General features: G+C 42.9%; 1 protein-coding gene across 4 annotated transcripts in view; it reads right to left on the minus strand.

The window, feature by feature from the left end:
* smg7 (SMG7 nonsense mediated mRNA decay factor) overlaps positions 1-16,108 on the minus strand; it is a 190,197-nt gene that overhangs the window by 113,302 nt on the left and 60,787 nt on the right. For all 4 annotated transcript variants that reach the window (XM_038794606.1, XM_038794607.1, XM_038794608.1 and 1 more), the window contains exon 3: positions 10,719-10,836. In XM_038794606.1, coding sequence (XP_038650534.1) covers positions 10,719-10,836 — 118 coding nt within the window. The remainder of the gene's footprint in view (positions 1-10,718; positions 10,837-16,108) is intronic.

Below are 16,108 nucleotides of genomic sequence, written 5' to 3' on the forward strand. Positions count from 1 at the left end.
GCTTCAAGATGATACAATAAAAGACTCAAAGCTTGCAATCATGCAAGCATAACATTCAACAATCTCAATTCTTGTCTTGACTCTTTCACTTTTAGTGTTAGACTTTTTCAGTTTCATTTCATCAAGTTTTCCAATTCCCCCAACTTCTCCATTATAAAATGAAATAATGATAATCTTTATTGTCACAAGTAGGCTTACATTAACACTGCACTAACACTATTAAAAGCCCCTAGTCGCCACATTCCGGCACTGTTCAGGTACATATAGGGAGAATTCAGAAATTCCAAATTACCTAACAAGCACGTCTTTTAGGACTTATGGGAGGAAACCGGAGCACCTGGAGGAAACCCACGCAGACACAGGGAGAATGTGCAGACTCCGCACAGACAGTGACAAGTGAATAGTTTGCAGATCAAAGAACTGAAGGGGTTTAAATCCAGCTGACTGGTGTTCTGGTGTTCTCTTTCCAGAAATTGTCAGGTTATGCTTCCTGTGGCCAGCAGGTGCGTGTTAAAACAGCTTTTTTAAAAAAAACTGCATGCGTCTAGACTGCTCTCTAGTTTCTAGACAATGGTCTCGCTTCTGGGGGGTCTGTTTATTTAGGAGATTTTGGGAGGGGGGGGGTTGTCTTCTTATTTAAGGGGTTTCTCCAATGGACTTTGGGGGCAACTCCCTTAAAGAGTTACCTCTTTGGCCCAGCCGGGAATCAAACCAGAGTCCCTGGCGCTGTGAAGCAACTAACCACTGTGCTACCATGCCGCCCACTAACAGCAAAGGGGGCACCTGGATCACCCGACCTTGATGGAACCATTTAAAAAAAAGAAATAAACATTTTTAACTCCAACTGTAATTGGCATCTGACAGAATGGCCAATTTTAAATACTCAATTCCACTATGAAACCCAAAGGAAGGGGGAGTTTGGGGACATCAATGTAGACAATGGGAGTGTATCTACATGACTGAAAGTGCAAGAAGGAAAGCATATGAAATATAAAAACAGAAAGAAAAACAGTTTCTTCCAAATTATGGCCTGGATTTTGCAATAATGACAACAAAACTGTTAGCATTCAACATTGCAACCCCATGGAGACTGAGTCTGCACATGTGTAGAATAATGTCAGTGGTGATTCTACTGCACTATTGCAGACTCAAGAATGCAACTAAGAATCAGGAAATTGAGGAAAACTTCTCACTTCTACAACATCTTGCTATAAAAATCCATGGAAAGTTAGAACTTGTTGAATAGTGTATTACTGGATTTTTAAGTGTAATAAGCTCATAATTACTTTGAAATGCCGACCCTGAAAAGCTAATATTATATCCGTGGAGCGTTAAATTTCTACAGGATAAAATAATTCCACCAAACTTGTATGTTAGTTTTTATGTACATCCAATCATAAGCATTTATTTTTCTATATGAAAACATAAGAAGTGAAGAATGAGCAGTGTTTGTGACTTTGCCGTTTGCGAGAACACTTTATGTTTGTCTGTTTTCTCTGCTTGCTAGCATTGCTGTTGCTGCTCAACTCAAGATCGCCTGACTTTGCATCATAATTAAAATGCCATTGGAAAGCAGGAAGCCAGTGCTACATGGATTTTCTTCAAGTTAGCTGAAAGCACTGTTGCTTTGCCGCTGACCACAAAATTATCAATATGATTTTGTTTTGGTTGGATCAACAAAATTTCAATTTTGAAAGCTGTTATGGGCCAGGGTTCAGAGAACTCCAAAGTGTATCATGGAGTTCACCTGACCTACAACTTTTAATAGATTGCGGTATGGGGAGCACACGGCCCACTCTACAGGTGTGGTACAGCAGAAATGGAAAAGTATTTTTTAAAGCAAAACAATGTTTATTTTAAGAACTCAAGTTAACCTTTTTAAAACATACAGTGAACACCTTAGCAACCATCAATTCAAATACAACCCCCAAAGAATACAACACTAAGTAATCCTTACTTTCCTTTTAACATCCATAAGACATTTTTAAAAACTTTTTAACAGAAGCACATCCGGTTTAAATTCACTACAGAGAACAGTTATCACTCTGAATTCACCAAATGATTAAGAGATAGTCTTTACATGGTACAGAGAACAACATTGCACCTTCTGTGGCTGACTGCAGCTCCAACGAAACAATACCAAAAAAACACAGACACACCCAAGCTTTTATAAAAATGAAACTAAAAATCAGAGCCAGAGTTCAGCTCCACCCAAACTCTGACATCACTGCTGTAACTTTAGCAGACTACCATTTCTTAAAGTGACTTCTCATGAAAAAGCATACAAATTTTGTCAGGAAACAAAAGGAATAGAGGGTAGGGGGACACCAATCTCTCATCGCCACTTACTGGGCTGTTGCGGAGTAGCTGAGCGGGTGCAACGTTACGGCTGAGGCCAGGGACAGTGGATCAAGTGGGTTTCAAGGTCAAGTGGGCAATTCCGTTATTTTAAAAAACTATTTTTACTGAGAAAATTTACCATTATAATACAGTAAAACCACAACACATAAATACAACTCGAAACATAACCACCCACCCAAACCCACCCCCCAAAAAGCAAACAAAACATAGCCAGATAACCAGGTCCCTCCCCCAACATCTGGTAGTGACCACCTTCCTGAAATAGGAATTAAAAGGCTGCCATTTCATGTAGAACCCTTCTGCTGACCCCCTCATGATGAACGTAATCTTCTCAAAGTTGAAAAACTCAACCAAGACAAAACATTGGGCAGAACTGGAATCATCCACACAAGCAGAACTAGCTTTCGGGCAATCAACGAGGCGAAGGAGAGTGCACCTTCACCCGTCTGCAGCTCCGGCGAGTCAGAGGCCCCAAATATGGCCACCTGCAGGCAAGGCTCAAGCTCATTCTAAGAATCCTTGACACCGTGCTGAAGGAGACACAGTAGCTAACAGGTTTAGGACATGTATGATTGCCGAGAACAATGCTCGCACTTATCCTCTCACCGAAAAACCCACTCATCCGCGCCCTGGTCAGATGTGCCCCATACACCACCTTGAACTGAATCAAACTGAGCCTAACAAATGAGGTAGATTTGACCCTGTGAAGAGCCTCACTCCATCCCTGCGCCCACTCCAATCCTCCTGGACCCAGCTCATTTCCTTTCTACCTCATGCAATGGAGTTTACTCCAACAAGATCCGACCATAAGTATCTGATATCTTCCCCTCCTCCGACTCAACCAGCGAAAGGACCCTACACATCCTCCCAGTGTGTGCATGGGTTTCCTCCGGGTGCTCCGGTTTCCTCCCACAGTCCAAAGATGTGCAGGTTAGGTGGATTGGCCATGATAAATTGCCCTTAGTGTCAAACATTGCCCTTAGTGTTGGGTGGGGTTACTGGGTTATGAGGATAGGGTGGAGGTGTTAACCTTGGGTAGGGTGCTCTTTCCAGGAGCCGGTGCAGACTCGATGGGCCGAATGGCCTCCTTCGGCACTGTAAATTCTATGAAAAGAGAGGCGACGATGCCAAGGGAAAGGAAGAAATCTCCTTGCGCAAAAAGTCACAAACCTGAAAAATCCTAAATATTAGGCCTTGGAAGTTGGAATTCATCCAACTCCTCAAAACTGGTGAACTTCCCTTCAATCAACCTATCCCCAAACCTCTCCAGCCCCTCTTTCCCATGGCCGAAACCATGAGTCCACACCTGCCAGTAAAAAGATGATTTCTGCAGATTGGGGCTAACATGGACATGGCACCCAGCTGAAAATGTTGCCTGAACTGTCTCCATATCCTCAGAGTGGGCATCAGTAAGATAGCAAAATTAAGTCGATGAAGCGAGACACAGTGATAGGCCATCCGGATTCCCAGATAACAAAAGCTAGACCTGGTTAAGTGAAAGGGCAATGTCCCCAAGTCAGCTCCCCTCCACGGGGAATTCACCGGAAAATATTTGTTTTTGTCCAGATTCAAATTAAACCCCGAGAAGGAGCCAAAACTTCTCAGTAGTTTTATTATCTCCTCTACATCGGAGATGACCTCAATGCTATGGCCAGAGGCTCAATTGCCAAGACAAACAATAGCGGCGACAATGGGCAACCGTGCCTTGTACCTCTATTCAAAAGGAAGTATTCCGATCTCAGGGAATTCACATGAACATTCGTGGTGGGAGCCCGGTATAGAAGACAGATCCAAGATATAAACTTAGGCCCAAAACCGAACCTTCCAAGGATCTTGAACAATCACACCTACACTACCCTATAAAAATGCTATTTAAGAGTCCATTGAAAAAAATCACCCCTGGCTCGGGGACTTGAGGGGGGGATAAAATGATATTAAGTAGACAACATATATTGGCCAATCGCTGCCTGCCCTCCAAGATCACCCCTGGAAGGCAGAGCTCCGAGCTCATTGCCAGAACTTTCGCCAACAGCTTAGCGACAGCGTTCAATAACGAAATAGGATGATATCAACACTCCCGGATCCTTATCCTTCCTCAAAATCAAGGAGATCGATGCCTGTGTGATGTGAACGTAATACCCCCAGGACATGGAATCATTAAACATATCGAACGACAATAGGATCAGCTGACCCACAAATGTCTTATAAAATTCAATCGGGAATCCATCCAGGCCCGGAGCCTTACCCCACTGCATTAAACCCATACATTTCATGATCTCCTTTAGGCTAAAAGGGGACTCCAACTCCTCTCTTCTATCCCGCTCCACAACTGGGATCAAGAAGCCATCCAAAACTTCCTTTATGGGCAACCTAACCTCCGGGGGCTCCGACTTATAGAGGCTACAGTAAAAGGCCACAAAAGCAGCAATGACCTTCCCTGGGGCAGAGACCAACCTGCTATTCGCATCCTTCACCTGCACTATCTTCCAGGAGGCAGCCTGTCTCAGCTGGAGCGCTAACAGGCAACTGTCCTTTTCCCCATATTCATAAAATTCCCCCCTCAGGCGTAGCAGCTGGTGCACCACTTTACCCGTCAAAAGCAGCTCAAATTCCATCTGCAACTGCTTCCTACCCTCCAACAACTTTAAGTGCCGGGATTAGCAAATACTGCCAGTCCAACTCAAGGTTGGAGTCCACCAACGTCTGCCTCTCTGCCCTTTCACTCTTCGCTTTATGTGCCTTACAAGAGATAATCTCCACCCTTAATGACCGCCTTCAGGGGCTCCCACAACGTAGAAGGCAAGATAGTCTCACTCCGATTAAACTCGAAGCACTCCCCAATGCCGGAGACACTTGCTCACAGAATCCTTTGTCCGCCAGCACTGTCCTATCCAGCCTCCACAGGGGAGGGGGGGCATTGAGCGGGACCCGTCCCCAAACCAAATCCACAAAATGTGGAGCATGATCCGAAATAGCCATTGCTGAATATCCCACTCTCATCACCACAGAAAGAGAGACATACCTACAACAAAAAAGTAAATCAGAGAGTAGACCTGATGGACACATAGAAAAGAAAAGTCCTTCTCACTTGGATAGATAGGAGCTTCAGGGAAGTAGTTACACCAAAGACTGGAGATAGATGGGTAACTGTAAGAGGGACTGGGAAGAAGCAGTCAGTGCAGGGACTCCCTGCGGTCGTTCCCCTGAGTAACAAGTATACCGTTTTGGATACTTGTGGGGGGGGGGGGACTTACCAGGGGTAAGCCATAGGGTACGGGCCTCTGGCACGGAGTCTGTCCCTGTTGCTCAGAAGGGAAGGGGGGAAAGGAGTAGAACATTAGTAATTGGGGACTCAATAGTCAGGGGCACAGATAGGAGATTTTGTGGAAGCGAGAGAGACTCACGTTTGGTATGTTGCCTCCCAGGTGCAAGGGTACGTGATGTCTCTGATCGTGTTTTCCGGGTCCTTAAGGGGGAGGGGGAGCAGCCCCAAGTCGTAGTCCACATTGGCACTAACGACATAGGTAGGAAAGGGGACAAGGATGTCAGGCAGGCCTTTAGGGAGCTAGGATGGAAGCTCAGAGCGAGAACAAACAGAGTTGTTATCTCTGGGTTGTTGCCCGTGCCACGTAATAGTGAGATGAGGAATAGGGAGAGAGAGCAATTAAACACGTGGCTACAGGGATGGTGCAGGCGGGAGGGATTCAGATTTCTGGATAACTGGGGCTCTTTCTGGGGCAGGTGGGACCTCTATAGACAGGATGGTCTACATCTGAACCTGAGGGGCACCAATATCCTGGGGGGGAGATTTGTTAGTGCTCTTTGGGGGGGTTTAAACTAATTCAGCAGGGGCATGGGAACCTGGATTGTAGTTTTGGGGTACGGGAGATTGAGAGTATAGAGGTCAGGAGCACAGATTTGACTTCGCAGGAGGGTGCCCGTGTTCAGGTAGGTGGTTTGAAGTGTGTCTACTTCAATGCCAGGAGTATACGAAATAAGGTAGGGGAACTGGCAGCATGGGTTGGTACCTGGGACTTCGATGTTGTGGCCATTTCAGAGACATGGATAGAGCAGGGACAGGAATGGTTGTTGCAGGTTCCGGGGTTTAGGTGTTTTAGTAAGCTCAGAGAAGGAGGCAAAAGAGGGGGAGGTGTGGCGCTGCTAGTCAAGGACAGTATTACGGGGGCGGAAAGGATGCTAGACGGGGACTCTTCTTCCGAGGTAGTATGGGCTGAGGTTAGAAACAGGAAAGGAGAGGTCACCCTGTTGGGAGTTTTCTATAGGCCACCTAATAGTTCTAGGGATGTAGAGAAAAGGATGGCGAAGATGATTCTGGAAAAGAGCGAAAGTAACAGGGTAGTTGTTATGGGAGACTTTAACTTTCCAAATATTGACTGGAAAAGATATAGTTCGAGTACATTAGATGGGTCGTTCTTTGTATAATGTGTGCAGGAGGGTTTCCTGACACAATATGTTGACAGGCCAACAAGAGGCGAGGCCACATTGGATTTGGTTTTGAGTAATGAACCAGTCCAGGTGTTAGATCTGGAGGTAGGTGAGCACTTTGGAAACAGTGACCACAATTCGGTGACCTTTACGTTAGTGATGGAAAGGGATAAGTATACCCCGCAGGGCAAGAGTTATAGCTGGGGGAAGGGCAATTATGATGCCATTAGACATGACTTAGGATGTGTAGGTTGGAGAAGTAGGCTGCAAGGGTTGGGCACACTGGATATGTGGAGCTTGTTCAAGGAACAGCTATTGCATGTTCTTGATAAGTACGTACCAGTCAGGCAGGGAGGAAGGGGTCGAGCGAGGGAACCGTGGTTTACCAAAGAAGTGGAATCTCTTGTTAAGAGGAAGGAGGAGGCCTATGTGAAGATGAGACGTGAAGTTTCAGTTGGGGCGCTTGATAGTTACAAGGAAGCGAGGAAGGATCTAAAGAGAGAGCTAAGACGAGCAAGGAGGGGACATGAGAAGTCTTTGGCAGGTAGGATCAAGGAAAACCCAAAAGCTTTCTATAGGTATGTCAGGAATAAAAGAATGACTAGGGTAAGAGTAGGGCCAGTCAAGGACAGTGGTGGGAAGTTGTGTGTGGAGGCTGAGGAGATAAGTGAGATACTAAATGAATACTTTTCGTCAGTATTCACTCAGGAAAAAGATAATGTTGTGGAGGAGAATGCTGAGACCGAAGCTAATAGAATAGATGGCATTGAGGTGCGTAGGGAAGAAGTGTTATCTATTTTCACCTTGTCCAGAATTGCCAAGTCCCCGGGGCCTGATGGGATTTATCCTAGGATTCTCTGGGAAGCCAGGGAAGAGATTGCTGAGCCTTTGGCGTTGATTTTTATGTCATCATTGGCTACAGGAATAGTGCCAGAGGACTGGAGGATAGAAAATGTGGTCCCTTTGTTCAAGAAGGGGAGTAGAGATAACCCTGGTAACTATAGGCCGGTGAGCCTCACGTCTGTTGTGGGTAAAGTCTTGGAGAGGATTATAAGAGATACGATTTATAATCATCTAGATAGGAATAATATGATTAGGGATAGTCAGCATGGTTTTGTGAAGGGTAGGTCATGCCTCACAAACCTTATCGAGTTCTTTGAGAAGGTGACTGAACAGGTAGACGAGGGTAGAGCAGTTGATGTGGTGTATATGGATTTCAGTAAAGCGTTTGATAAGGTTCCCCACGGTCGGCTATTGCAGAAAATACGGAGGCTGGGGATTGAGGGTGATTTAGAGATGTGGATCAGAAATTGGCTAGCTGAAAGAAGACAGAGGGTGGTGGTTGATGGCAAATGTTCAGAATGGAGTTCAGTTACGAGTGGCGTACCACAAGGATCTATTCTGGGGCCGTTGCTGTTTGTCATTTTTATAAATGACCTAGAGGAGGGCACAGAAGGTTGGGTGAGTAAATTTGCAGACGACACTAAAGTCGGTGGAGTTGTAGACAGTGTGGAAGGATGTTGCAGGTTACAGAGGGACATAGATAAGCTGCAGAGCTGGGCTGAGAGGTGGTAAATGGAGTTTAATGTAGAGAAGTGTGAGGTGATTCACTTTGGAAAGAATAACAGGAATGCGGAATATTTGGCTAATGGTAAAATTCTTAGCAGTGTGGATGAGCAGAGGGATCTCGGTGTCCATGTACATAGATTCCTGAAAGTTGCCACCCAGGTTGATAGGGTTGTGAAGAAGGCCTATGGTGTGTTGGCCTTTATTGGTAGAGGGATTGAGTTCTGGAGCAATGAGGTCATGTTGCAGCTGTACAAAACTCTGGTACGGCCGCATTTGGAGTATTGCGTACAGTTCTGGTCGCCTCATTATAGGAAGGACGTGGAAGCTTTGCAACGGGTGCAGAGGAGATTTACCAGGATGTTGCCTGGTATGGAGGGAAAATCTTATGAGGAAAGGCTGATGGGCTTGAGGTTGTTTTCGTTAGAGAGAAGAAGGTTAAGAGGTGACTTAATAGAGGCATACAAAATGATCAGAGGGTTAGATAGGGTGGACAGTGAGAGCCTTCTCCCGCGGATGGAGGTGGCTAGCACGAGGGGACATAGCCTTAAATTGAGGGGTAATAGATATAGGACAGACGTCAGAGGTAGGTTTTTACGCAAAGAGTGGTGAGGCCGTGGAATGCCCTACCTGCAACAGTAGTGAACTCGCCAACATTGAGGGCATTTAAAAGTTTATTGGATAAGCATATGGATGATAATGGCATAGTGTAGGTTAGATGGCCTTTAGTTTTTGACTTCCCATGTCGGTGCAACATCGTGGGCCGAAGGGCCTGTACTGCGCTGTATCGTTCTATGTTCTATGGATGTAAAAATCACCACGAGCCATTCAATCCCCTTACATTCCAAGTGACCAGCAAACAGGGGGTCAACTAACCCCCTCCCCTGATCCAGAGTCAGTCATTCCCACCATATGGGGTAATTCAGCAACTACTCAATCTTTGCCACATTGTATTTTTTTCTTTCACTTTACTACTATTCTTAACTTCCTTTGTTAGCATTGTTGCTTCACAGCACCAGGGACCCAGGTTTGATTCCCAGCTTGGGTCACTGTCTGTGCAGAGATTGCACTTTCTCCCATTGTCTGCATGGGTTTCCTCCAGGTCCTCCGGTTTCCTCCCTTAAGTCCCGAATAATTTGCTTGTTAGATGAATTGGACGTTCTGATTTCCTCCTCTGTGTACCTGAACAGGCGCCGGAGTGTGGCGACTTGGGGATTTTCACAGTAACTTCATTGCAATATTTAATATTAGCCTACTTGTGATACTAATAAAGATTATGAAATGACTAGATGATCTGTTTTGGTGATATTAGTTCCTCAGCATTGTAGTAAACTGACAGTTCAGATTAAGTACTAAGTCTTTCACATCAACTTCAAAAACATGTCTCAAAGGCAGATATGTTACTTCACTACGAAAGATAATCTTTTCAAAGCTAATGGATGGTTCAGGAGTACTGCATGGGTAATCAGGAGTGCCAAGGACTGGAATTTCCAACAACTCTACATCTAAAAGCAGCCTGTAGCCAACGGCGGTCATTAAGGGTGGAGATTATCTCTTGTCAGGCACATAAAGCGAAGCAGCTCCTTTACCAGCCACACAATACCTCCCACTGTTAAGTCAAAGGAAGAGGTGGGACAGGTGAAAGAGAGAGAAATGGAGAGAGGAGACTCAAAGACGAAGGGCAACACACAGATATCAAAGAATAACCATCTTTCAACTTGAGGTGTGCATTTGCCATAGGAGATCAACTCATATCAAAGATAATGTATTAATAAACAGATTTTCCAGACTGTCACTGTTTATATAAATGAAACAAATTTAATAGTTGCCTGCATGGGTAAATGCAGTTAGAGACACATCAATGAACATTAGCACATACAAGTGCTAACTTTAACCGGTCTTTCATGGAAATTATTCTACAATGAATATTTAGATCATGTCAGTATCTATGAGCAAAATTCGTCTTCAAAGATAATTTGGTTCACTGTAAATTTGCTTTAAAGCTTTAACACCTCAACACAATGCCAATTTGAAGAATCAGAAAAGTGTCAAAGACTAGTTTCCATGAGTACTGTCATACTCAGAGCAGTTTCTTTCTGAAGTAACTGACACCACATCACTATTATAAGATATTAACAGATCAAAGTGAATTTAGAACAGAAACCAAGCAAAAATATTTTTTACATTTTAGCCCTCGCCTACAACCATTTTATTGTTTCCTGCTTTTACAGGTGAGTAGTCCAATTTACATCCTTAAAATATGATCACCCAAAATGAAAATTGAAAATGAAACAGACAAGCAAGTAACATTTCAGCGACTTCACTAAAACTTATTGCATACTTACAGATCCTGCTCCACCTTCTTATCCAGTGCATACTCCAAATCTGTGACCAACATCTTCTGGTAAAGGTCCTGTAGAGCTTGCCTGGAAGTCCAGACTTCAGCTGGACCCAGCTTTGAATCTGTTCACAGAAACAGAATGCAATGGCATGTTAATCTGAAGAGAAGCTATCTTTCCAGTCAAAAGCATTCTTTTCCTGCTCTTTTGAAGAGGAAGAAAATTATAAAAATAATGTTAAGAGTAAAGGTTTCAACATTTAAAACAAGTTTTTTCAACTAAAACTATCTGAAAATAGAAAATAATAGAACATCTACCAATTAACCAGACCGAGTACAACTTAAATATGCAACCTATGCAACACTATGTTGATTGGATAGAAAATGAGCGAAGTAGTGACATTATTCTAAATGCGATCTAGTATGGTACATGGATTTTAATGAAGCCACGATAGCATGCCTATGCCTGCCTTTTGAGATGACCATGCTAATATACTAATCACCCCACCCAATGAGAACCTAATATTCTAGATTTAATTATTTAGAATCCCTTTGACACGAGTTGAATTTAGTGGAAATCAACTAGCTCACAATTGGGTCTTGATGACAAAACCAGGACAGGCGCAACTAATATATAGGTACAAGCAGCTGGAATCAAGGATTCCCTGGAGGTGTACAGGGTATACAGGAGTATATTCAAGAAGGAAATTAGGAGGGCAAAAAGAGGGTATGAGGTAGCTTTGGCTGAGAGGATTAAGTTGAATCTAAAGGGATTCTATAAGCACATTAAAGGAAAAAAAGTACTAGAGAGCGAATAGACCCCTGAAGGACCAAAGTGGACACTTGTGGAAGCGCAGGAGATGGGCGAGGTTCTCTGTTCTCACATTTACCGTAGAGAAAGATATGACGACTTGGGAACCTGGGAAGGTTAGTGGCTATATATTGGGGACAGTTCGCATTACAGTAGAGGAGATGATGGATGTATTAAAATGTATGAAGGTGGATCAATCTCCTGGCCCTGATCAGGTATATCCAAGAACACTGCGTGAGCCCTAGCTGAGATATTTGCATCATTGTTAGCCACGGATGAGGTACCAGAAGACTGGAGGGTAGCAAATGTTGTGCCCTTATTTAAGGAGGGCTGTAAAGAAAAACCTCGGTATTATAGATCGGTAAGCCCGACATCTGTGGTGAGTACATTAATCGAGAGGATTCTGAGGGATAAGATATACACGCAATTGGAAAGACAGAGTTTGATTAGGAGTAGTCAGCACAGCTTTGTGCATGGGAGATCATGCCGTACAAATTTGTTAAGACTTCTTTGATGAAGTGACCAGGATGTTTGATGAGGGCAGAGCAGTAGACATAGTCTATATGGACTTCAGTGAGGCCTTTGATAAAGTTCCACATGGTAGGCTGCTCTGGAAGGTTAGATCACATGGAATTCAGGGAGAGCTGGCAAATTGGGTGTACAACTGGCTTTGTGATAGGAAACAGGGTAATGCTCGTTGGACTGGAGGCCTGTGATTAGTGGTGTGCCTCAGGGGTCAGTGCTGGGCCCATTGCGGTTTGTTATCTACATCAGCGATTTGGATGAGAATGTACAAGACATAATCAGCAAGTTTGCAGATGACACTAAAATAGATGGTATTGCAGACAGTGAGGAAGGTTACCAAAAATTGATCAGCTGGGGAAGTGGGCCAGGAAATGGCAAACAGAGTTGAATACAGATAAGTGTGAGATGTTGCTTTTTGGAAAGCCAAATCAAGTAAGGACCTTAGGGAGTATCGTGGAGCACAGGGACCTTGGGAGTTCAGGTGCATGGTTCGCTAAAGATGGAGTCACAGGTAGATAGGGCAGTGAAGATGGCTTTTGGCATGCTGGCCTTCATTACTCAGGGCATTGAGTACAGAAGTTGGGAAGTTATGTTGCAGTTGTACAGGATGTTTGAGAGGTCGCACTTGGAGTATGGTGCTCAGTATTGGTCGCCTTGCTATAGGAAAGATGTTATTAAACTGGAGAGAGTGCAGAAAAGATTTACAAGTATGTTGCTAAGACTCAAGGGACTGAGTCATTGGGAGAGATTGAACAGGCTAGGACTTTTTTCTTTGGAGCGTAGGAGACTGAGGGGTGATCTTATAGAGGTGTACAAGATCATGAGGGGCATGGATAGGGTGAACACACGCAGTCTTTTTCCCAGGGTTGGGGAAATCGAGAAATAGAGGGCATAGGTTTAAGTTAAGAGGGAAAGAATTAATGGGAACTTGAGGAGCAACTTTTTTACACATGTGGTACATAGGTGGAATGAGCTGCCGGAGGAAGTGGTTGAGGCAAGGACATTGACAACATTTAAAAGGCATTTGGACAGATACATGGATAGGAAGGGTTTAGAGGTATATGGGCCAAATGCAGGCAAATGGGATTAGCTTAGATGGGCTTTTTGGTTGGCATGAACCAGTTTGGGCTGAAGGGCCCATCTCCGTGCTGTGGATTCTATAATAGGAGGCAAAGATGACAGAGTGTGGCAAAAGAATGTGAAAAGCGGAAAGGAAATCAATGTAAATAGTCACTGTCATAGATATACTTTCATACCAATGTTGGCAGTTTTATACAAAGGTTGATAAGAAAGAAAGAAAAAATCACCCTCAGCTAGCTGAAGGTGGTTACAAAAAAGTGGATTTATTATTACCAGAAACTGAGTGCTGTTAAGTACATTGAAAACAAATTCCCTGCCTATAGTGATGCTGTTTTGGTGGGAAAGCAATCTGCAAATCACAGTCCTTTTCAATAGAAGTATTTTAAATATAGTGAAGCCCTAAAAAAACATTTTACTGGAGCAAATTGCTCATTAAAAGTAAGCGCAAGTGTAAAATCAGGTATATATGCATTATTAGAAACACTAATTTGGTGCATAGGGGCAACCAAAAATCTTCCAGACACAAATTTCTTCCATTCACTAACTTCATATAAAGTTACATTTAATAAAATATTACACAAACTTAATTCCATTTACATTTCTGTACTTAAAAACATATCTGTAGTGCCTTCTCGCAAATAGGATATAGTACTTCGTGTTTTCACTTTTGCCCAATAAAATTAGTGCGTGTATAACAAGACAGGAATTCTCTGTGGCTGTCTTAAAAAGGAGTTCAAAAGATATATATTAATTTATGAAACTGTATGTGAAATCTTCTATCTTTGATAAGCCTGGAGGCAAAATATTCAATATATTGAATTAAAAAGATAAATTTAAAACACTGACTGTTAAATTTGGTAGATACCGCATTTACAGGTTTATGTTATGGCGAGGTATTTATATTCTCAAATGAACAGATCCGCAACCAGGTGCATAGCAACAGTGTCATGTTCCATAATGTGTCCACTACTGTTCAAAAATGTATTCAAATACACATTCGCATTTACTTTCAAAATGTGTAATTTATCTGAACTATCTCCAAGAAATAGCTCAACATTTCTCCAGACAGGAGTTCAATTTTTAAGTAACATGGTAGGAATGCAAATTTTGCTCTTGAATCAGCTAAAGTTTGGTATCATTACAACTGTTCTGTGTTCCTATTCTCCAGAGACTAGGCAGGTTTCCAGAGAGATCATTTGTGAGTCAGTCAACAAGTACAACAAAAGCTAAGCAGCTCAATGAAAGTAGCTCTACTATGTCTATTCCTAGAAAGATTGACTATTCAATGTATATTTACAAAGAACATACTTGCATTAATTTGCCATGAACTACAAAGTGCTCAGCTTTTCTCACTACCATTATCTCAGAAAACTCCAGCTGAATTTCAAGTTATGTAGCTCATTACCATGCATCTGGAACCATCTATTTTCAATGTTTTGCAAATCAAGTGTGAGCTATCTAAACAGTAGTAATCAATAACAAGTGGTATAGGAAATTCCTAATTTTATTTTAAAGAACACTGCCATGGGTCAGAAGAATTATTGAAGCATATTGGGCCTGCTAATTTATTCAAACTAACTTTTCCATGAACTACTCAACAATTCAAAATGTTCAACCATTCAATGCACCCTATATTGACCCTCAGTCCAGCTACATCATAAAGGCTTAGTTTATGTTCAGTGGCTAAGGAATATCACATGCTGTTCACCTCCTTGACAGTTGCCTACAGTCTCTTTTGCGGGCTTGTCAGTGGCGATTTACACTAATCCAGCATCTTTTCCAATGTGGCAGGCTGAGGGGTCTGTGACAGCAGCAAAAAAAAGTGAGGTTCTTTAACCAATCAGATTAAAGATTTCTCGATGAGGCAATGTCCAAATCAGGAATATAAAAGAGGAAATAGAAAATATAATTTGGAATTAATTCACATATAGAAAACAAATTGAAGGTCAAGAAATATAGACAGGATTAAGGAAGAGAGGGCAAGACATACATATGGGATTAAGGGAGAGAGATAAAGGGCAATAGAAATACAAAAACCATTTCAAATCTCCAGTATTAATTTCAAAATCCCCATAGTTGTAAAATTACATTTTCAGAGCTCGAGATGCCGTAAAAAAGTAATTATCACTTACTTTACCTGTAAAAATTCATTCTTGAATGCACCAAGCCCCAACTTTTCCAGTTGTTTTAGTGAAAAACTAGTGGGCAACAACTGATGATCTCTCTAAATTTTCTTCATTGTGCATAGCCTGTTTTCTATTCAGCTTATAGCTGGGTTGTATAGTACCTTCATGATTGCTGCATAGCTGTCTACAGTTATGAATTTGAGATGTTAATGAGATTAAGTGAACTTGAAAGAAAATAAAATAGCAGACAAATAACAAGATTAGGAGGCATCTAGAGGAATAAATAAGATGTGACTTGTCCAGTAACACGATTAGTAGGAGTCTAGAGACATTGTGGTGCAAATAGTGCAGCACGGTAGCATTGTGGATAGCACAATCGCTTCACAGCTCCAGGGTCCCAGGTTCGATTCCGGCTTGGGTCGTTGTCTGTGTGGAGTCTGCACATCCTCCCCGTGTGTGCGTGGGTTTCCTCCGGGTGCTCCGGTTTCCTCCCACAGTCCAAAGATGTGCAGGTTAGGTGGATTGGCCATGATAAATTGCCCTTAGTGTCCAAAATTGCCCTTAGTGTTGGGTGGGGTACTGGGTTATGAGGACAGGGTGGAGGTGTTAACCTTGGGTAGGGTGCTCTTTCCAAGAGCCGGTGCAGACTCGATGGGCCGAATGGCCTCCTTCTGCACTATAAATTCTATGTAATTCTATGTAAAAATAGCCATATCAGAAACATTGTTTGCCAGAGATCAGTCGGGCTGTACAAATGGTAACTTCTAAAGGCAAGGAATTTGAACGGTAGACAGCAGAATCCACAGACCAGAATATCAAAGAGACAAAACTGTAAAACTACTAGCACCCTTATTG

Source organism: Scyliorhinus canicula, chromosome 4, assembly GCF_902713615.1.
Source record: "Scyliorhinus canicula chromosome 4, sScyCan1.1, whole genome shotgun sequence".
Classification (NCBI taxonomy): Eukaryota; Metazoa; Chordata; class Chondrichthyes; order Carcharhiniformes; family Scyliorhinidae; genus Scyliorhinus; species Scyliorhinus canicula.